The sequence below is a fragment of the Microcaecilia unicolor genome, chromosome 1 (assembly GCF_901765095.1).
Source record: "Microcaecilia unicolor chromosome 1, aMicUni1.1, whole genome shotgun sequence".
NCBI classification, from domain to species: Eukaryota; Metazoa; Chordata; class Amphibia; order Gymnophiona; family Siphonopidae; genus Microcaecilia; species Microcaecilia unicolor.
In genome coordinates, this window is record NC_044031.1 from 451,905,879 (window position 1) to 451,926,874 (window position 20,996).

The 20,996-nt window shown below is 43.5% G+C and overlaps 1 protein-coding gene across 2 annotated transcripts in view; it reads left to right on the forward strand.

The window, feature by feature from the left end:
* USP14 (ubiquitin specific peptidase 14) overlaps positions 1–20,996 on the forward strand; it is a 140,489-nt gene that overhangs the window by 70,460 nt on the left and 49,033 nt on the right. For both annotated transcript variants that reach the window (XM_030212913.1, XM_030212921.1), the window contains one exon: positions 19,146–19,260. In XM_030212913.1, the coding sequence (XP_030068773.1) occupies positions 19,146–19,260 (115 nt within the window). The remainder of the gene's footprint in view (positions 1–19,145; positions 19,261–20,996) is intronic.

The following is a 20,996-nucleotide window of genomic DNA, read 5'->3' on the forward strand; positions in this document are numbered from 1 at the left end:
CTTTGTCTCTGTTATTCTCTAGCTTAATAAAAAGGAACTTATTTCCCTTGAAGTGCTGCAGTAGGGCTGTGCTGGTGAGTGGGGGCTGAAGCTAGAAGGTCATACCCTCCCAACCTGTATTTCTCCAGAGCTGGTTCTTCCTGTGCACAGGAGTGCCACCCAGTTTGTGCCTCAGCTTTGCCTTTCTCTTTTGAGTTATGGAGCCTGGAGAGCTGTTAAGGTTAACCTCACACAATTAAAATAAATAAATTCTGGGCACCGTGTTATACTGGCAACTAGCAGCAGAGTGGAGCTATGCAGTCCAGCAAGCTCTGACACTGTTCTTCCTGTCAGCGATGGGTGATTGAGGCCTCCGGACTACATAAGTACTGTTGGGTGCAGTAAGGAAACCAGTCAGCCAGCAGTGGAAGTCTCAGAATCAGTGCAGGTCTTGGACTCCGTTGGGGAAGGTGAATCTGCAGGAGGGAAGCATTCTACAGACATGGTGAATTATTGTTCAAATAGTGCCATATCTATGGAATAAGTGCGAGTGTAAGGCAAACAACCAGGCCAGTTTAGAAAGACACCATTGGTGCAAAGGTTAATCTGGTTCTTGACTTCAGAGTGATTGAGCTGGTAGCATTCAGAAAGATAGTCAAAGCCTCTGGCTGTGTGCTTGAATTTAGTTTAAACTCAAGTGTCTGGTGTGAGTTGGGTGTTATAATTTGCACATTAATGCGAGACTTTGCCTATTTTTGTGGTAAGTGAACTTCCCATGAAAAGAAATGTTACTGTATTAGGTGCTTGGTTAATTTTTGCTTTCTGTACTAAACTGGTTCATGCGTTACTGCTGCTGTCTTTTGCTTGAATGATGACCCCTGGCTGTTGTGTGCTTTGCTTTCCTGTACAAAGTTCTAGAAAACAAATTTGACCCATTTCCTTATCCTCCCACTAGAGTAGTCCAGATGCTTGGGTTATGCCCTCCTACCAGAATTTGGAGACCGAGAACTGTGATGTCATGAAATAAGTTATCCAAGGACAAGCAGGCCATATTCTCATTTAGATGATGTCATCCATGTTACCTGGTGTGGAGCATTAAAAAAGAGTGGAGGAGTGGCCTAGTGGTTAGGGTGGTGGACTTTGGTCCTGGGGAACTGAGGGACTGAGTTCAATTCCCACTTCAGGCACAGGCAGCTCCTTGTGACTCTGGGCAAGTCACTTAACCCTCCGTTGCCCCATGTAAGCCGCATTGAGCCTGCCATGAGTGGGAAAGCATGGGGTACAAATGTAACAAAAAAAAAAAAATATTGCTTTAAGAGCATGCATAACATCCCCACAATGCATGGATGAGTGCCTGCCTGCCTGCCACGAGAGTGTGGGACCAGCAGTCTCTTCTCATCCACCTTGAGGAGAGTACAAACTATCCACGGCACCTCACGTCGTCTTGTGCGCGAGTACTTTTTCCCTGAGAGACTTTTTCCAATTTTTCTTTTGTCCCTTTTTTTGCCTTCTGTTATAGGTTTAGGTATTTTTTCCCCCATTTTTAAGTGTAGTGTGTTGTTTTTTTGGCGATCTTTCAGTCCTATCAGGCCTGAGCTGTGGTAGGGACCTTCTATTTTTTCGGGTGCTTTGCTCTTTTTTTTTTTTTTTTCTCTAGCACCATTGAGCAGTTTGATTTGGCCATGCTGTTTTCCCTTCCATTTAATCGAAGGTTCCCAGCGGCTTCAAGTGCTGTACCCAGTGCATCATTCTTGGTATCTTCACTGTTTGGGACCTGAACATACCCCTTCCTGCTGTGTTCTGTCTCTTTGTATGAAGAAAAGAACCCAGCTGGCCGGAGAGGCTCAGCAAGTTAAACCTTTTGGAGCCCAGTCCGAATCCTTGATGTTGATATTGGCATTGGGTGCATCAGTCCACATGGCTACTAGGCCTGTCTTGGACATTGGAAGTGAGCGTGCAACGAACAGGCCTCCACCTGCCTTGATGCTAACTGCTTTTAGGGCCCCTGGGACCGGTCAGTATCAGATTCAATGTTCTCTTTGGTTTGGAAGATTGTTGATGACCAGCAGTGGGCGAAGGCCAAGAAGCATCGGCACTGATCCCTCTTGACGCCTGAAGCTCTGAGAAGCGTTGGCGCCAGGATGACCGCTTCCCCTCCATTCAAGAGGGGCTGATGCACTGGTCTCCATGTAGCCAGGACCTGGCACCTATTTTGACCCTAGCAGTTCATCAGCCTGTCTCTGACCCTAACACCCCAGCCTTTCCTGATGGTCTCTCTGATCACATACGGGTCATGCTCCATGAGCACTTGGCAAGGCTTTTACAGTAGAATGCATCAACATCTGGGGTGCTTGTACCTGACATGCCTTTTGCTGTTGCCCTGCCAGGCCCTCAGCCTGCGTTGAGGTTTCTGATGAGTGCCGCCCATGCTGGCACCTCCTCTATGTTGGTGGTGGAAGCTTCACTGGAGTCTAGGGTGGAGCCGACACCTTGATGCCCATCTTGAGGACATTGTTCCTCCCTATCGAGGCACCCTTCTCCCCATGATTCAGAAAAACAATTGACTATGCTCTCTGGACTTAAAGGATGCTTACACTCACATCCCAATACTTCCAGGACACAGGAAGTATCTTGGATTTCGACTGGGGACACATCACTTCCAGTACGCATGTTGCCTTTCGGCTTTGCGTTGGGTCCCAGGATTTTCACCAGTTGTCTTAACGGCGTCGCTACTCAGACTGGGAGTGCATGTGTTCCCCTATCTGGACAATTAGCTGGTGAAGAGCACTTCAAAGGACTGTGCTCAGGAGTCCATACAGAGAACTATTCGGGCATTAGAGCTACTAGTTTTCATTTTAAACTACCCCAAGTCCTATCTACATCCTGTTCAGCAACTGGAGTTCATAGGAGCTGTGCTAGGCACGCAGCAGGTGTGAGCTTTTCTCTCTGTGTGAAGGGTGGACACTCTTATCGCCTTTGCCACTCATATCTGAGCCAGCCAGCAGGTCGCAGCTTGGAAGATGTTACGGCTGTTAGATCGCATGGCCTCCACTGTCTGTCATTCCCATGGCAAGTCTTCACTTGAGAACTGTCGAGTGGACCCTAGCATCCCAGTGGTGTCAAGCCTCAGAGAACCTAGCAGATGTCTTCCGAGTGACACCAGAATTGGTTCAGTCTTTGGTGGATCCATTTTGACTGTGGTACTTCCATTCCAAATTCCTCAGCCCCAGGGGGTGCTGATGACGGAAGCAACCCACTTGGACTGGGGAGTTCACTTAGACGGGCTTTTGACACCCAAGGTGCTCGGTCGGTCACCCCAAGAGACTGATCTCCACATCAACCTCCTGGAGCTACGGGCAATCTGGAATGTTCTACAAAGGCTTTCAGAGATGGACTGTTGAACCAAATTGTATTCATTCAAATAGACGATTAGGTTGCAATGTACTACACCAACCCACAGTGTCAGGAGGCCTTTGGATGTGGCACTGGGCAGTCAGCATGGGATTCTTCTTGAGGCCACTTACCTGTTGGGCAAATCCAACAGCCTGGCTGACAGACTGAGCAGGTTATGCAACCGCAGAAGTGGCCCCTCAGCATGGGCGTTGCCCGCAGTATCTTTAGCGTGTGGGGCACTTAATTTAATCGTGAAGTCCCTCAGTACTGTTTCAAGCTTCAGGTCAATGACACAGATCTGGTTACCTCTTCTTCTGGAGTTGTCCTCCGAAGAACCTTGGAGATTGGAGTGTTTTCTGACCCTCATCATGCAGAACAAGAGATCTCTTCTACATCCCAGTCTCCTGTTTCTGGCCCTCACAATTTGGATGTTGAGAGCTTAGAATTTGCTTGTGCAGCTTCCTGAGGGTGTCTCCAAAGTTCTGCTGGCTTCCAGGAAACATTCTACTAAGAGGTGTTATACTTTCAAATGGAGGAGGCTTGCCATCAGGTGTGAGGGCAAGGCCCTAGTTCCCCTTTCTTGCCCTGCACAGACCTTGATGGAATATTTTCTACACCTCTCTTTTCTGGTCTCAAGACCAACTCTGTAAGGGTTCACCATAGCGTGGTTAGCGCTTACTATCACCATGAAGGATAAGCCCATCTCTGGACAGCCTCTAGCTCACTTCATAAGAGGTTTGCTTTAGACAATGCCCCCTATCAGGTCTTGCCTGTGTCATGGGACCTCAACGTCATCCTCACCCAGCTGATTAAAGCTCCTTTTGAGCCACTTGACTGGATGAACTTGTTTTTGTTGGCTGTTACTTCAGCTCGCAGGGTTCATGAGCTTCAGGCCCTAGCAGCGGATCCACCTTACACTGTTTCATCACAATAAGGTAGTTCTCTGCATGCACCCTAAGTTCCTGCCCAAGGTGGTGTCTGAGTTCCATCTGAACCAGTTGATTGCCCTTCTTACACTTTTTCCCAGACCTCATAACACACTGCACACCTTGGACTGCAAGTGAGCATTAGCCTTTTACTTGGAGTGAACTAGACCCTACAGACAGTCCACACAGCTTTTTGTTTCTTTTGATCCCAACGGGATGGTGCTCACCATCGAGAAACACACCTTTTCCGATTGGCTGTCAGATCACATTTCATTCAATTGTGTCCGGGCGGGGCTGACTCTTGAGGGTCATGTCAAGGCTCATAATGTCAGAGCCATGACGGTAGCCCACTCGAAATCAGCTTCCATTGAAGAAATTTGCAAGGCTGCAACGTGGTGTTCAGTCCACACGTTCACATCTCATTACTCCCTTGAGCAGAATACCTGACAAGATAGTTGGTTTGGACAGACAGTGCTGAAGAATTGGTTTGGGGTCTAGAATCCAACTCCACCCCTTTGGCCCATTGTGTTCTGTTCCAGGCAGCATTCTGATACAGTTGTATATAGTTTCAGGTTAATTAGTATTTTGACTTCACTGTTGCAAAGTCCAATTGGATCAAATTGGTGGAGGGAGGTAGCATTGTCTGTTAGAGGGCCTCAAATCAAATACATTGCAAGAAACAAAACACATCTTGGAAACCCCAATGGATTGAAATTCTATGTGTAAAGGGGAAACGGATAATGATAGGAGTATACTATCACCCACCTGGCCAAGATGAACAGATGGATGTAGAAATGTTATAAAAAATTAGGGAGGCTAACAAACTGGGCAACACAATAATAATGGGTGATTTCAATTACCCCGATATTGACTCGATAAATGTAACATTAGGACATGCTAGGGAAGTAAAATTCCTTGGCGAAATCAAGGACTGCTTTATGGAGCAGCTGGTATAGGAGCCAACAAGGAAAAATTCAAGTCCTAGTCCTTAGTGGAGCGCATGATCTGGTACAGGAAGTAATGGTGCAGGGGCCACTTGATAACAGTGATCATAATGTGATCATGTTTGATATCGGCTTTGGAGTAAGTATACACAAGAAATCCAATACGTTAGCATTTAACTTTCAAAAAAGGGACTATGATAAAATGAGAACGGTGAAAAAAAAACTTGAGTAGCAGCTGCGAAGGTCAAAAATTTACATCAGGCGTGGATGCTGTTCAAAAATATCAGCATTGAAGTCCAGGCCAAATATGTTCCTGTATTAAAAATGGAGAAAGGAAAACTAAACGACAGCCAGCTTGGTTAAAAAGTGAGGTGAAGGAAGCTATTAGAGCTAAAAGAAAGTACTTCAGAAAATGGAAGAAGGAACTGACTGAAAATAAGAAACAGTATAAGGAATGTCAAGTCAAATGCAAAGTTCTGATGAGGAAGGCAAAGAGGGACTTTGAAAAAAAGATTGTGTTGGAGGCAAAAACATATAGAGGCATATTTTCAAAGCACTTTGGGAGGCTATGTTCCATAGGTTTCTATGGAACTTTGGGAGGCTAAGTGCTTTGAAAATGAGCCTCATAGTAAAACTTTTTTTTTTAGGTATATTAAAGCAAGAAGCCAGCAAAGGAATCGATTGGACTGCTAGATGACCGAGGGGTAAAAGGGGCACTCAAGGAGAGATTAAATGATTTCATTGCTTTGGTCTTCACCGAGGAAGATGTGGGAAAGATACCGGTGCCAGAAATGGTATTCGAAGCTGACGAGTCAAAGAAACTGAATTGAGTTCTCTATAAACCTGGAGGATGTAATGGGGCAGTTCTACAAACTGAAGAGTAGCAACTCTCCTGGACTGGATGGTATTCGTTCCAGAGTACTGATAGAATTGAAAAATGAACTTGCGGAAGTATTGTTAGTAATATGTAATTTATCATTAAAATCAAGCATGGTAAGAGAAGATTGGAGGGTGGCCAGTGTAATGCCAATTTAAAAAAAAAGGTTCCAGTGGAGATCTGGGAAATTATAGACAGGTGAGCCTGACATCGGTGCCGTGGAAAATGGTAGAGACTGTTATAAAGAACAAAATTCAATGAGCATATTCAAAAGTATGGATTAATGAGACAAAGCTAACATGGATTTAGTGAAGTGAAATCTTGTCTCACCAATCTGTTACATTTCTTTGAAGGGGGTGAACAAATGTGCATAAAGATGAGCTGGTCAGTATCTGGATTTTCAAAAGATTTTTGACAAAGTACCTCATGAAAGACTTCGGAGGAATCTGGAGAGTCATGGGATAGGAGGTAGTGTCCTATTGTGGATTAAAATCTGGTTAAAAGATAGAAAACAGAGTAGGGTTAAATGGTCAGTATTTTCAATGGAGAAGGGTAGATAGTGGGATTCCGCAGGGGTCTGTGTTGGGACCGCTGCTTTTTAACATATTTATAAATGATCTAGATATACGAATAACTAGTGAGGTAATTAAATTTGCTGACGAAGCAAAGTTACTCAGAGTTGTTAAACTGCAAGAGGATTATGACAGATTACAAAAGGACCTTATGAGACTGTGCATCTAAATGGCAGATGACGTTTAATGTGAGCAAGTGCAAAGTGATGCATATGGGAAAGAGGAAGCCAAATAATTGCTACGTAATGCAAGGTTCCACATTAGGAGTTGCTGACCAGGAAAGGGATCTAGGCGTCGTCATTGATAAATTGAAACCCTCTGCTTAGTGTGCAGCGGTGGCTAAGAAAACACATAGAATGTTAGGTATTATTAGGAAAGGAATGGAAAACAAAAATGAGGATGTTATGCATTTGTATTGCTCCATGGTGCGACTGCACCTCAAATATTGTGCTCAGTTCTGGTAACCGCGTCTTAAAAAAGAAATGGTGGCATTAAAAGGTAGAGAGAAGGGCAACGAAAATGATAAAGGGAATGGGACAACTTCCCTATGAGGAAAGGCTAAGCGGCTAGGGCACTTCAGCTTGGAGAAAAGACAGCTGAAGGGAGATATGATAGAGGTCTATAAAGTATCGAGTGGAGTGGAACGGGTAGACATGAATCGATTGTTTATTCTTTCCAAAAATTCTAGGACTAGGGGACACGCAATGAAGCTACTGAGAAAATATTTCTTCACTCAATGTGTAATTAAGCTCTAGAATTCGTTGCCAGAGAATTTAGTAAAAGCAGTTAGCGAGGTTTAAAAAAGGTTTGGATGGCTTCCTAAAGGAAAAGTCAATACCCCATTATTAAAATGGTCTTCGGGAAAATCCCCTTTCTAGGATAAGCAGCATAAAATGTATTGTACTTTTTTGGGCTCTTGCCAAGTACTTGTGACCTGGATTGGCCACTGTTGGAAACAAGATAGTGGTCTTGATGGACCTTTGGTCTCTCCCAGTATGGCAGCACTTATGTACAGAATTGTGGATTGCTAATCACATTTCTCTGTGAAAAGAAAAATATAGATACATAATTTACTTGGAGAGAGCAACAAAAATAATTTTTAGAAAACATTCTAGGCATCTTCTTGTTCCGTACTTGTCAAATTTGAAGAGAGTCAAATTAAATGAACCATTAGTTTCACATTGTGTTAATTTTTCTCATTTTTCAAGTTTGCACTATTTTGCCATAGATGTTGTACCTGATTTCAAAAGCGGACATCCATATGGATTTACAGATTAGGCACTTTAGAACCACAAATTCTTAATAATCAGATAGAGACTGTAAAGTATTTTTGTGACAGATGATAAACTACGTACAAACTATTATGGGCTGTCCCTTTAACAACAGGATTTGAAGTTATGTAACGGGTGTCATGCATGCTTTGGCATCTTTTATTTAAACGGATGCCATTTTGGAGTGATAGGGAGCAACCAGCTGCACGTGGCCTTTTAGCTCAGTAAGTTTTGGGCACTAAGACGGTTTGTTCATTGAGAATGTAGAATACATAGATTTTTTGTGAGTAGTGTTTGTGAAATAAGACACACTCTGATTTTTTTTTTGGCTATGTTTCAGATGCAGCCAGATTAATTTGGCATGCTTTAATAAACTTCTGAAGAAGGGACTAAATAAAATTAGTTCCTTTGAAGTTCAGCTTTTTCTTGGCGGGGGGGGGGGGGGGGGGACAGGATTAGACTACACATGAATCTTTTAAGCTTAATGATTATTTTTGCTCTCAAATGTTTGTGTATAAGGAGTTTTGATTATCAAAATTTGTTTGAAATTTGCGCATTTTAAAGAAAATAATCCATTTAGATTTTAAGGTTTTTATTGACTGAGTTTTGAGCCTGAATGAGATCTGACAGTTGAATGTCTAACTTCATGGTCTCAGGTCTTTCCCTCCTGATAATAAGTGGAACAATATGAAATTTGTCTCTATTAAACAGAGCTTACTGACACACTAGATCCTTTTTTAAAAAAATTTTTTTAAAGTTTGTATTGTATTTTAATGGATCTGAGGACATCTCCGTTTGCAATTAATAAGATGAGTGTGCAGGGAATAGCCCTGTCGGCTTCGGTCCATTGCCAGTCATGTGGGCTAAGTTTGGAAGAGCTTCCCGTTGGGGGAGAATCGGTGAGTCTGCCAAGCATTGAAACTTCTGATTGGCCTGAGATTTTGTTTGTCAGGAGATAGCAGCAGAGACCTATTTGGTGGGAAACGCTGCCATTTTGACTTCTGCTGATGTGGTGCGTGGCAATGATGACTTGCCAGTGCTGCTTTCCATCAGGGCAACTCATCAGAAGATTCTGCAATTTGCGATCTGCAGTCCTATGCCAGCATTTTCAGTTTTCCATTCTTCTGTTTGGTCTTGCCATGGTTCCCAGATCCTTTTCCAAGATGTTAGTGGAGGTGGCCTTGCGGAAACAGGCAATTATTATGCTTCCCTATTTAGATGATTCTCATTCAGGCCAGATTCTACCAAGAGAGCATGGAAATGACCAAGAGTGTGGTAATGTTGATTCAGGAGCTGGGATGGCTTGTCAGTATTTCCAAGAATCAGCTGAAACAATCCAGGAAGGGTGTTTCTTCCTATAAACAGAATTATGAAACTGCAAGTGCAGATACAGACCTTTCGGCAGTTGAGTTGTAGGACGGTGTGGTATTTCATGCAAGTGCTCAGGTCCATGGCGGTGACTTTGGATCTGGTGCCTTGGGCAAGGTTTCCTATGCAAACTCTTCAAATGGCATTGCTATCCCGTTGGTCTCTTCACATAAGAATTGTCAGTGGTGATCTCTACGCAGCCAAGGACAGCTTGTGGTGGTGGTTGTGCAAGTCCAGCCTTGCCAGATCAGTAGTGTGGACACTGGTAATGACAAATGCTAGCCTGTCCAAATGGGGAGCCCACTGGGTCACAGTGGCCTTCATTCATATGCTTCCATAGTGGAAATTGTGGCTAGTTAATTGACTGGAGATGCATACAATCTGGCAGAAGGTGCTATGTGCGTTGACCTCCAACACAACAGTGGTAGCACATGTTGATAAGGAGGGACGGACTTGGAGTCACCAGGTGATGATGGAGGCTCAAATAATGATAGCCTGGGCAGGAATATGTCTGGAAAATCTTTCAACGGCACATGTAGCTGACCAAAAAATTTCAAGCGGATTTTCTTTGTGGAACACAGATCCTGGGGAATGGGCTCTCAGTCAATAAGCTTTTCTGTTGGTAGTAGATCACTGGGGGGGGGGGGGGGGCAGGAATGGGTCTGGGATGATGGCCAGGTATTGTGACCTGGATTGGCCACTTGGAAACAGGATGCTGGGCTTGATGGACCTTGGGTCTGTCCCAGTATGGCAATACTTACGTACTTATTTTATTTATTTATTGGTTACACTTGTATCCCACATTTTCCCACTTATTTGTAGGCTTAGAATACACAGGTTTGGCCTTTACCATGGTACAAGCCTAGCCAACAGTCTTCTCTCTGTATTTTCTCCCTTACCACTGATAGGACCATTCAACGGATAGAGAGACATTCAGGATTGGTAGTGCTGGTGGCTCAAGGTTGGCCTTAGAGACTATGATACAGGGATCTAAGGAGCTTAAGGTTGGGAAATCCTCTGGTGTTTCTGGTAATAATCTTATGGGTTAGGGTCCTGTCTAGATGCCAGAGGTGGCTCGATTTTATCTTACAGCTTGGCTATTGAGAGGGCGAGGCTGTGCAAAAGAGGATATTCAGATAGGGTCATAAGTCTCTACCTGTCTGGCTTATGTGAGAATTTGGAGAATTTTTGAGGACTATCATCAGGGCAAGTAATTCAACTCTGTGCGGCTTAGCCTTGGATTTTTTGCAAGCTGCTTTGGATAAAGGGTTGTCTCTTGCCTCTCTTAAGGTGCAAGTCTCTGCTCTGGAATGTTTGAAGAACTATATTTTCATCCAGATGTGGTTTATATTCTTCAGTGGAGCAAAACTGAAGAATCCTCCTTTAGTAGGATGTGGTGGTTCTGTGGAACTTGAATTTGGTAATGACGTTTTTGGTAGCTCAGCCTTTTGACCACTTTCTTGGGCTTCCTTAAAGATTGTGACTTAAAGCAGTAGTATTACTTGTGGTCATTTATTCAGCCCGCAGAAGCTCAAAATTGCAGACACATTCATTGGGAGCCTTTTTTGGTCTTTTCAGAACAGAAGCTTGTGCTAAGGCCAGTTCTATTGGCCCTGCCAAAGATTGGATCTCCTTTTCATATTAGTCTACCTGTTACTGGTGTTCAAGAGAGGGACACTAGATTCGAAGTTGGGCAAGCTTTTACAGACGGGATGTCTGTAGAGCCCTGCACACTTATTTGGAGAAAATAGATGAGTTCAGAATATCAGATTGCCTATTCATACTTTTTTGCAGGAACTTGGAAAGGAGAAGCCACATCTAAAGCTACAGTAGCCAGGAGTATAAAGGAGGCCATAGGGTCAACTTTCTACTAGGAGACCTTGCAGACCTGGAGTGTTTGAGAGCTCATTTAGCAAGGAACAAGTCACTTCGTTGGAACACTCTATTATTTCACCAGTAGAGATTTGCAAAGTGCCAATTTCTGCTTCATTATTCTTTTGACCATTACTACAAGTTATATGTCCTTACTCACATTGATGCTGTACTGGGAGCTAGAGTGTTGGGGGTCACTCAGACCCACCCTGCTTGAATATTGCTTTGTACCAATCTGGTGGACTTACCTGCTAATTTTCTTTGAGTTCCTCCAGACCGGCCCAGGACCCACCTAGATATATTAATTGTGTTTGTTGTCAGAGAACAGGAGTAGAAGGATTTTTGGCCGCCTTTACAACAAAAAGAAAGAGATGGGATGAAAGTCAATACAGAATGCCAGGGGACTGGAAAGAGACCTTATTTCATACCATCACAGTTCTCAGTCTTAGTCTCTACCTTTTGGTAGGCGGGCATAACCTAAGGGTCAGAACTGGTCTGTAGAGACTCGAGGAAAGAAAATTAGTAGTAAATCTAATCTCTTTCACTCAAGTATTTTAAGGGTGAAGGATACACCTCTAGGATTTGTAATTGGTGAATATTAATTGCACAGTTTAATTATCCAAAATCCTGCTAGTAATTCGTTGTTGGTTTGTAATATTTGGCTGGTTGTCTTGATGGTTCAGGTTTTTTTTTCCAGTCTGTCTAGCATCAATGGTGATTAGTAGAATATAAATATTTTTAGTAAATAAATAATTTTCAGTCTTGTACTGAGTGATTAGCAGTAAAGTAATACCCTTTGCCCTAATCTATCTTTGTGGCCAGACAAACCAGAGTTCCTTAGCATCCCTCCGGACCGGACCAGGATTGGACTGTTGGGTTGTGCCCGCCTACCAGCAGGTGGAGACTGAGAAAAAACTTTGACTCTAGAGAGCCAATAGGAGCCCTGGCCATGTGACCTTAGCCTCAGTGTTGCCAGGTGGGCGGTTTTACCGCCCAATTGGGCGGTTTTCCGCGACCCGCGGCGGGAAATTTTTGCCCGCGGCGGGTTGCGGTTTTTTGGGCGGTTTTTTAAGCTTCCGGGCGGCTTTTTGGGCGGCTTTTTGATTTTTTCCGGCCGCGGGGGGCGGGGTTAGTGACGTTTTGGGCGGGGCCGATGACGTGGGAGGCGGGGCCGATGACGTGGGAGGCGGGGCCGATGACGGGGAGGCGGGGCTGATGACGGGGAGGCAGGCCCGATGACGTGGGAGGCGGGGCTGATGACGGGGAGGCGGGCCCGATGACGTGGGAGGCGGGGCCGGTGACGGCGGGGGCGGGGCCGGTGACGCGGGGGTGGGGGTGTCAGGGGCGGGGTTTGTGTTTGGGCGGGTTTTGGGCTGGTTTCTGGCCCGGATTGGGCTGGAAAAAAAAATTCTACCTGGCAACCCTGCTTAGCCTCAGTATTTTCTCAGTCTCTCAGCAGGTAGGAAGTGAGCCCATTAGTCTCTCTCTCTCTTTTTCTCTATAAGATATTACAGATATATTTATAATACTTCTTCTGTGCCTGGAATCGTAATTAGAGGCTTGACAGGGTTTCTTTTCTTTCTTTGACAGCCTCTGGGGTGTTAAACTCGGGTGTCTCGAGTCCACCCCCCTTCCTCCCCATCTCCCTGGCTTAGCAGGGAAGGGCCGTCCCTTTCTCTGGAAAGGTGTACCGTCTTTGGGAGAGGCAGCCACTTTTAATAGGCAGCTGTTTTTAAAGAATTAAATCAAGTAAAAGAAAATTAAAAAAAAAAAAAAAATTTAATTCAAATGAAAGGAATTTAAAGGAAGTAGTTTTTGCTTTCCCCAGTCTTATAACGAGCAGGTAGCTCTTCTGTCTTATTCTGTTTGAAGAGTCTTTATTTTCTTTTCTGGCGGAGCTATTTAAAAAAAAAAAAAAAAAAAAAAAAAAAAAGTGAAAAGTCAGCGTCTGTGACTTTAATCGGTGGTTTTTTGTTATCTTCATTATTTTTCCTCTGCTATCCGGTGTTGTTAGCGGCGGTAGTTGTAAAAAAAAAAAAAAGAGGCGCGAACTGTTAAGCGCGTGCTCGCTCTTGGACAGGTCTGTATAGCTTGGGAGCTGTATTGACGGTTCCTGTCGGGCCAGAGGCTAAACCATGTTTTGTGCGGCATCGGAGGTTATCTGTTTTTCAGCGGCACGGATTTCCTGCTTCTTCGTCGGTCTGGTCAATGGTTTTCTCCCCCGAACTTTATTCTTCTCATTTTGGCACGCTTGGCCGCCATTGTTTTGCCTGCAGCTGCAATTTCCCTTGATGCGGCAGCGTTTTTCTGCTTTTACTGTGTTTGGCTGTTTGTGCAATGGAAAGGAGATATTGTTTCTACGGTAGTTGGGGCAATTGGTAGTATATTTTCCCCGCAATTAATTTTTACATGTATTTTTCAAGCTATTGAAAAAAAAAAAAAAAAAAAAAAACGAAATGTTACGATGCGAATGGCGCTCATTTTGTTTTTCCCTCTGTTTTTTCTCCGTCGGGGACTTTTTGGTTGCTAGCAATGTTGTGAATTAAAGTGCAGCTCAGTTGGCGATTTCTTTGTTCTTGGCAAGACTCCGATTCAAAGTGCAGCTCAGTCGGGAATTCTCTGTTTTAGACAATGGGGCGAATTAAATTATATCTCAGCTCCAAAATAACCAATTTCCTATTCCTTTCCCTTGTGTGTGATGTTTGGAGGAAAGGTCTTTGCTATTGTCTAGCGCAATTTTTATGGAGGTCCAGTGTGTGTCACTCTGTGTCTTTCTCATTTCCTGGTGAATAGGACTACATTGTCTAATAGTCAATTGATTAGTACTTTACAAATCTGGCCATAATATCTTAGATCCTTTCAAGCATTTCCCTTCATGGCTATGATGTTATACAGTGTTTTAAGAACTTAACAAACATTTTCTATGGCATAGGCTATCTGGTTCAGGTGCCATTGTTTGGTACTTTACAATGCTGGACATAAGATCTTAATTCCTTTCAGGAAATTTTCCTCCGTGGCTATGTTCTTATACAGTGTTTTAAGATCTTAACAAACGTTCTCTAGAGCGTAGGCTATATGGTTCAGATGCCATGTGCAATGAAATACATTGTCTGATACTCAATTGTTGCGTACTTTGCAATTCTGGACATAAGGTCTTACTTCCTTTCAGCAATTTTCTTTCATGGCTATGCGTTCTCTTTGGCATAGCAGATGACAGTTGCATAGGCTACATGGTTCAGATGGTTCTCATATTCTAGGAGACTCAGTCCTGTCTACCGAGCACCCAGTTTTCTCAGATGCTTTAGAAGGCATGTTTTATTCACATCTTCTCTACTTTCCAACTGTCTTGGAGTTTCTCATGTGTTATCTTAGTTTTCTTCTAGGACTTACAAGATATATGTCCACTTAGGGAGTAAAGTTATCAGGTCAATTTGCATTTTCTCCCACTTAAGGATAGTGGGAGGTCCTCATGCCATCTACTTGTATTTTTATTTCCTCTATCTATTCAGCCTGGGCACATGGTAAACATTCTGGTTTTGTCCAGTATGACCATCCATAACATCTGCTATCCCTTTCTCTTCCTTACAGATTTTAGGGTCTTGTTTCAAGCTTTCTTGACGTCAGGTACAGTCTTGTCTTCTGTGGCACAAATTCACCACCTTTTCCGTAATAGGTATTTTCCAGGTCTATTCATTTTCATTTTCATTTTATTCTTCCTCTCTCCAGAGTTTTTTTTCTCTTGGAAGGAGATTCACTCATTTTCTGTGCATTTTTTGCCATAAGGGCATAAGTGTTGCCATAATGGGAAAGGCCAAGAGTCCCCATCCTGTTTTCAGATGGGGTCAATCCAGATTGCAAATACCACATTCATATCTTGAGTGTGCATCTGTTCATATCTGTACATCTCAGTGAGGAAGGAGGCATGACATGATACGAGGTTTGGGGAGATCCGGTAAAATTAAAGGCCAGTGTGTCTCAGTCCACGCTCAACATATGGTGATCCTTTCATTTTCATTCTATATGTCCTCATTCCAGACCTTCCTTTCAATTGGAAGGGAATTCTTTCACTTCCTGTGCATTTTTGCTATTAGTATATGAGTATGGTCATACGGGGAAAGTCTAAGAGTCCATTAACCCCAGCATCCTGTTCTCAGTTGTGGTCAATCCAGGTTGCAAGTACCACATTCATTTCTTATGGATGTGGGTCGGTACATCTTAGTACATCTCAGTATAGGAGGAGTAATGTCCTCATTACCAGTTTTCTTGCCCTGCTCTTTGGTCTCGCGTCGGCTCCGCGCACTTTTTTCTTAAGTTATGGTCATAGTAGCAGCGGCGCTCATGAAACTACGTCTCGTCGTTTCATCCTTTCCATAGATGTCTGGTTCATTACAGACAGTCTCATTGGCAGAGTTGTCAGGTCAAGCAACAGGTGGTGCATTTCGGGCACACCCTAGGTTATGGGGTGCATGTAGCCAGGTCTCTCATTTGAGCTCTCGTGTGATCTCATTAGATTTCATAGCATGTTTCTATTTTTTCTCTCTTTGTTTAGTCAAGTTGGTGCAGACTGTTTTTGTCTTCTCTGCAAGCGTCCCACTTTCTGTTTTCTCTGGATGTTCTTGGGCCTTCGGCCATTACCTTGCTCTATTTTGCAGAGTAAAATTTTACTTTCTAGCTCCCAAGAAGGAATTTTTTCTTCATTCGCTTTGGAGTCTCGGTAGTCTTTTTTGGGCAGCTTTTCACTCTGTCAATTTCGTGACCATTGAAGGAAAAAAAAAAAAAAAAAGAGTTCTCAGTGGATAGTACCTTAAGGGGAGGTCCCAGTTCTACAACTATTTCTTTTTGCTCTGACCTTCCATGTGCCTCGCTTACTCTCTTGCTAAAAAGACTTGTCAGCGGCAGAGATAGATGCCCTCTCCTATCCAGATATTTATCTCTGATGGAATCCCTCCGCTCAGTTGGCCTCTGTATTCTCACTAGTGGTCTGGTGGTTGAGATTGAGCATTCTTCCTGCAGGTATGCCGGGAGCATATACACAGTGACCAATTTTTTGATGGCTGCATCTGTGAAAATATATGTATATTTATAGTTCTACTACATAAGTACATATGTAATTCCACACTGGGAAAAGCTCAAAGGTCCTATTGAGCCCACCTTTCTGTCCACGGCCAATCCAGACCATGAGCACCTGGCTAGATTCCTAAACGTACAAACATTCTATACATGTTGTTCCTGGAACTGTGTAGTGTTTTATGGACTTCTATATGTTTCTAACAGATGAAAGGTACTAACAAGTGTCTACTGTTGATTTATTCCCGTTTTCACTAATTGGGGTCTACGACAAGAGTCTCAGGTGATTGGCTTGCAGAGGCAACAGCTACAGATGATTCTTTCTCTCTCAGTTGAATTGCGCTCTGAGATATGTTTTTTTTTTTCATGTTGGGTAACTGCAGCGGCTGTCAGTTTATTTGGACCTTCAGTCTAGTTTGCAGCAAGGATTTAGGTACCTTCTTCTTCTGCATAGTATTTAACTGCATTCTTGTTTTTACCTATTTAGCTTCTAGTGATCAGGTACTTTCTCACTGACAGGCTTTACATACTTCCAATCTGTTGCTAGGTCAGCAATAGTCTACAATATCTGGAGTATTGTACTTCAGGATTTCGGTTTCCACTTTCTCAGCTGAGGTAGATTCATTGCAGTTTTTTGTTTCCAGGCGGCTCTGCTTCTACCTTTGTCATCCTTCTTTCAGTCGTTTTTTCTCGAGTCTCTCTGTCCTTTCCGCTGCACTGATGCGGTAGGGGACAATATATAGCGGTCACTTGGTAGGGGACAATGTTCAGCGTTGCTTGGACTTTTCAGCCTCAGCTTTTTTGCTTTGTAGTCATTCTATTTAGTTTATTGGCGGTTCTTGGATCGTCAAGCTTTGGCTTCGTATTCATCCTAGTTTGGGTGTCTTCAGGGACTCTACCACATTCTCAATGTCTGTCCCTCCCGTAAGATTACTGCTTTGGTACTTCCCAACAGTCCAATCCTGGTCCGGTCCGGAGGGATGCTAAGGAAGGAGAAATTAGATCTTACCTGCTAATTTGCTTTCCTTTAGTCCCTCCGGACCGGACCAGGCCCCTCCCATGTTCTATCAACTCTTTAGATTCTTTTATTAAGTTTGGAAGTGTATTCGTTCCTTTACCACACTTGGAATGTTTAAAAAAAAAAAAAAAAAGACTTTGCGTGGTCCATACCACTTCTCTGGTGGTTGCTGGTGAGCTCGGTTGCTGGAATATATATAAAACCTTAATGGGTCATACCACTTCTCTGGTGAGAGTTGCTGGTGAGTTCAGTTGCTGGAATATATATAAAGCCTTAAATATGTCATACCACTTCTCTGGTGAGAGTTGCTGGTGAGTTCAGTTGCTGGAATATATATAAAGCCTTAAATATGTCATACCACTTCTCTGGTGAGAGTTGCTGGTGAGTTCAGTTGCTGGAATATATATAAAGCCTTAAATATGTCATACCACTTCTCTGGTGAGAGTTGCTGGTGAGTTCAGTTGCTGGAATATATATAAAGCCTTAAATATGTCATACCACTTCTCTGCCGAGAGTTGCTGGTGAGCTCAGTTGATGGAATATATATAAAACCTTGAGTCATACTACTTCTCTGGTGAGAGTTGCTGGTGAGCTCTAATATGAATGGGCCATGCCACTTCTCTGGTGAGAGTTGCTGGTGAGCTCTAATACAAATGGGCCATACCACTTCTCTGGTGAGAGTTGCTGGTGAGCTCTAGTACTCGGTTTTGCCGAGGAATTTGTGGCTGCTAGGATTCCATACGGCACAGAAGTTCTTTCTTTCTTTCCTGCTTTGTTATTCAAATACTGAGGCTAAGGTCACATGGCCAGGGCTCCTATTGGCTCTCTAGAGTCAGAGTTTTTTCTCAGTCTCCACCTGCTGGTAGGCGGGCACAACCCAACAGTCCAATCCTGGTCCGATCCGGAGGGACTAAAGGAAAGCAAATTAGCAGGTAAGATCTAATTTCTCCTTGGTGCATACACTTCTGATTAATATCCCTTCAAATGCACTGAAACATAGATGTATTTAAAACACTTAACTGCAAAACTGATTAAAACCATTTTGTGTGGTGGTATCCTTATGTGAAAGACCATAAGTATCACAGTGTTGGTCAGTGATTTGTAAATGGCTGTATTTTAGAGTGGGCATCAATATCAGTTCTGACAAGGTATATAAAATTAATCTTTAATAATGTGCTGTCCTGTTCTTCCAGCAGGTGATGTAGGTATAAAATGCTTGAACATATTAATCAGTGGTCACTGAAAAGTGGGTGTATCCTATATAATAAAACTCACCCTCAATGTTCTGAGGACACTGACGTCACTTCCTTCATGAAGGGTTCGTGGTGGTGAAGCCACCGAAAGCACCAAGTCTCTGGGCCCCGCCCTCGCGTCAAACGTGATGACGTCGAGGGCGGAGCAATGGCGTCACGCATCGAGGGCGGAGCAATGGCGTCAGTGGCTTCAGAAACAAGAAGGTGATGAAGGTGCTTTCACCAGGTGCAGAGCAATGGCATCAGTGGCTTCAGAACGGGTAGGGAGGGAGGAAGGGGGGGTGTTGGGGAGGAAAACCTTGCACCCGTTTCATTTGCTCCAGAAACGGGCCTTTTTTACTAGTAAATAAATAAAAGATAATTATAGAACATTTGAAAACTTAAGGCTTACTATGAAGAAGTCTTATCTCCTTAGCTATCTGTGGTATACTACCACTATATTCAGTATTGCAGCAGTTAAGCATTTCAGTAGGGGGTTGGTGGGTAACTGTCGCTTAGCATGCATAATTTACTGTATGTGAGCATGTTTTACCTGGTCACCAGGTCCTAGCTGTGTGAAACAATGACTACTGCTTGTGCTCCATATTCCTTAATGTTTACATAAGCATGAAATGCACTGAAGCAGAAGAAGAAGATGCAACAAAGGGAAAAGAAAATCAACTGCAGCTTAGCTGTTTTATTAATCAAGAAGTTAAATATCTCTTTACAGGGCTTAAATTGGTAAGTGTTTATTCACTGTCAGTTCCAGAGCTTTAATATGGAGGCAGCAAAATTCATGTGATTTTTTTTTCCTCCTTCTAGTATAATCTCCCTTTGATAGGTTGTTTTATGTTGGTGTGCCATTTAAAACCAGGCAATTTTACTAGCTGGTAACCCATCAGTAATGTTGTGCACTGCCATGCAATGAGACTGGCAATTCTGGATCCAGATTTGCTGTTGCCCAGGCAGCTGGAACTGGGGATGATGTGGAGGCAGTGTTCATATCCTCTGGGGAGGGGCAGCATCTTGGCCATTGATCAAGAACAACAGCTGATGGCCAGACTTAAGATTTATATTAAGTGGGCTCTAGAGAGTGCTGTGGTATGTGGCCCCTAACTAAGAACTGTTAAGGTGGTGAAGAGGCTCAGTGGAGAGAGAGAAAAAAAGAGGTAGATGGTTGTTAAATGAAGGCAGGTAGTACAGTAGCCTAATAAAGTTTGTTCTAATTCCTGGAAGCCAGAAAAAGCAGAAAGAAAGTGCAGGGCCCAAAACAATGTAGAAACAGAAAATGATGGCAAAGACTATATGGCCTAATCATTATGTCTATCTACACAAACTAAGCTGTACAATCCTTTCTACTCACTGTCCTATGGTTTCTTGAATTTACATACTGTCTTCATTTCCACCACCTCCACTGGAAAGGTCGTTCATGCATCTACCATCTACTGCCCTTCCATAGTGTCCCTCTAGACCGGCACAGATGAATTATGCACTCCTCCTAACAAATGGAGACTAGGAACACACTGAATTTCAGATAGGTGTATAAGTGGGCTGTGCAGTCCCTTGAAAGTAAATCTTTTCTCAGTCTTAGCAGATGGTAGCAGTGGTAAGTCTGTGCAGTTTCACAGAAATAAATAAAATTTAACATAAAATAAAATTCAGGTTTAAGCAGGAGACCACAGCATGGGGATTGCAGGGTCAAATTCTTATTGCTTAAAAAAAATAATTAAAAATAAATAAGTACATAAGTATTGCCATACTGTGACAAACTAAAGGTCCATCAGGCCCAGCAGGGCTGGTCTTAGGGCAAGGCAACCGAGGCGACCGCATAGGGCCTCACGCTCAAGGGGGCCCCGTGCGGCGCGCCTGAAGTCGCCCTGCCCTGACCGCCCAAGCTCCATCCCCCCCGCCCTCTGAATTTTAAGTTACCTCGACGTCGGAGCAGCCGGCAGGTAGCAGCAGCTGTGAAAAGCGTGCGAGCTGCTGGGCGGCACTACGGGGGCCTTCCTTTCCCTTCCCTCGTTCAGCTCTGGCCCCGCCCTCGTAATTTTCCACAATCCTCTTGCGATTTAACAACTTTGAATAACCTTGTGTCATCAGCTTATTTAATTACCTCACTAGTTACTCCCATCTCTAGATCATTTATAAATATGTTAAAAAGCAGCGGTCCCAGTACAGACCCCTGGGGAACCCCACTTTACTACTACTACTTATCATTTCTATAGCGCTACTAGATGTACGCAGCGCTGTACACTTGAACATGAAGAGACAGTCCCTGCTCGACAGAGCTTACAATCTAATTAGGACAGACAAACAGAACAAATAAGGGATAAGGACAAAGAGTAGCAAGATTCCGGAATCCCAAGACTACTACTACTACTTATCATTTCTAAAGCGCTACTAGATGTATGTAGCGCTGTACACTTGAACATGAAGAGACAGTCCTTGCTCGACAGAGCTTACAATCTAATTAGGAC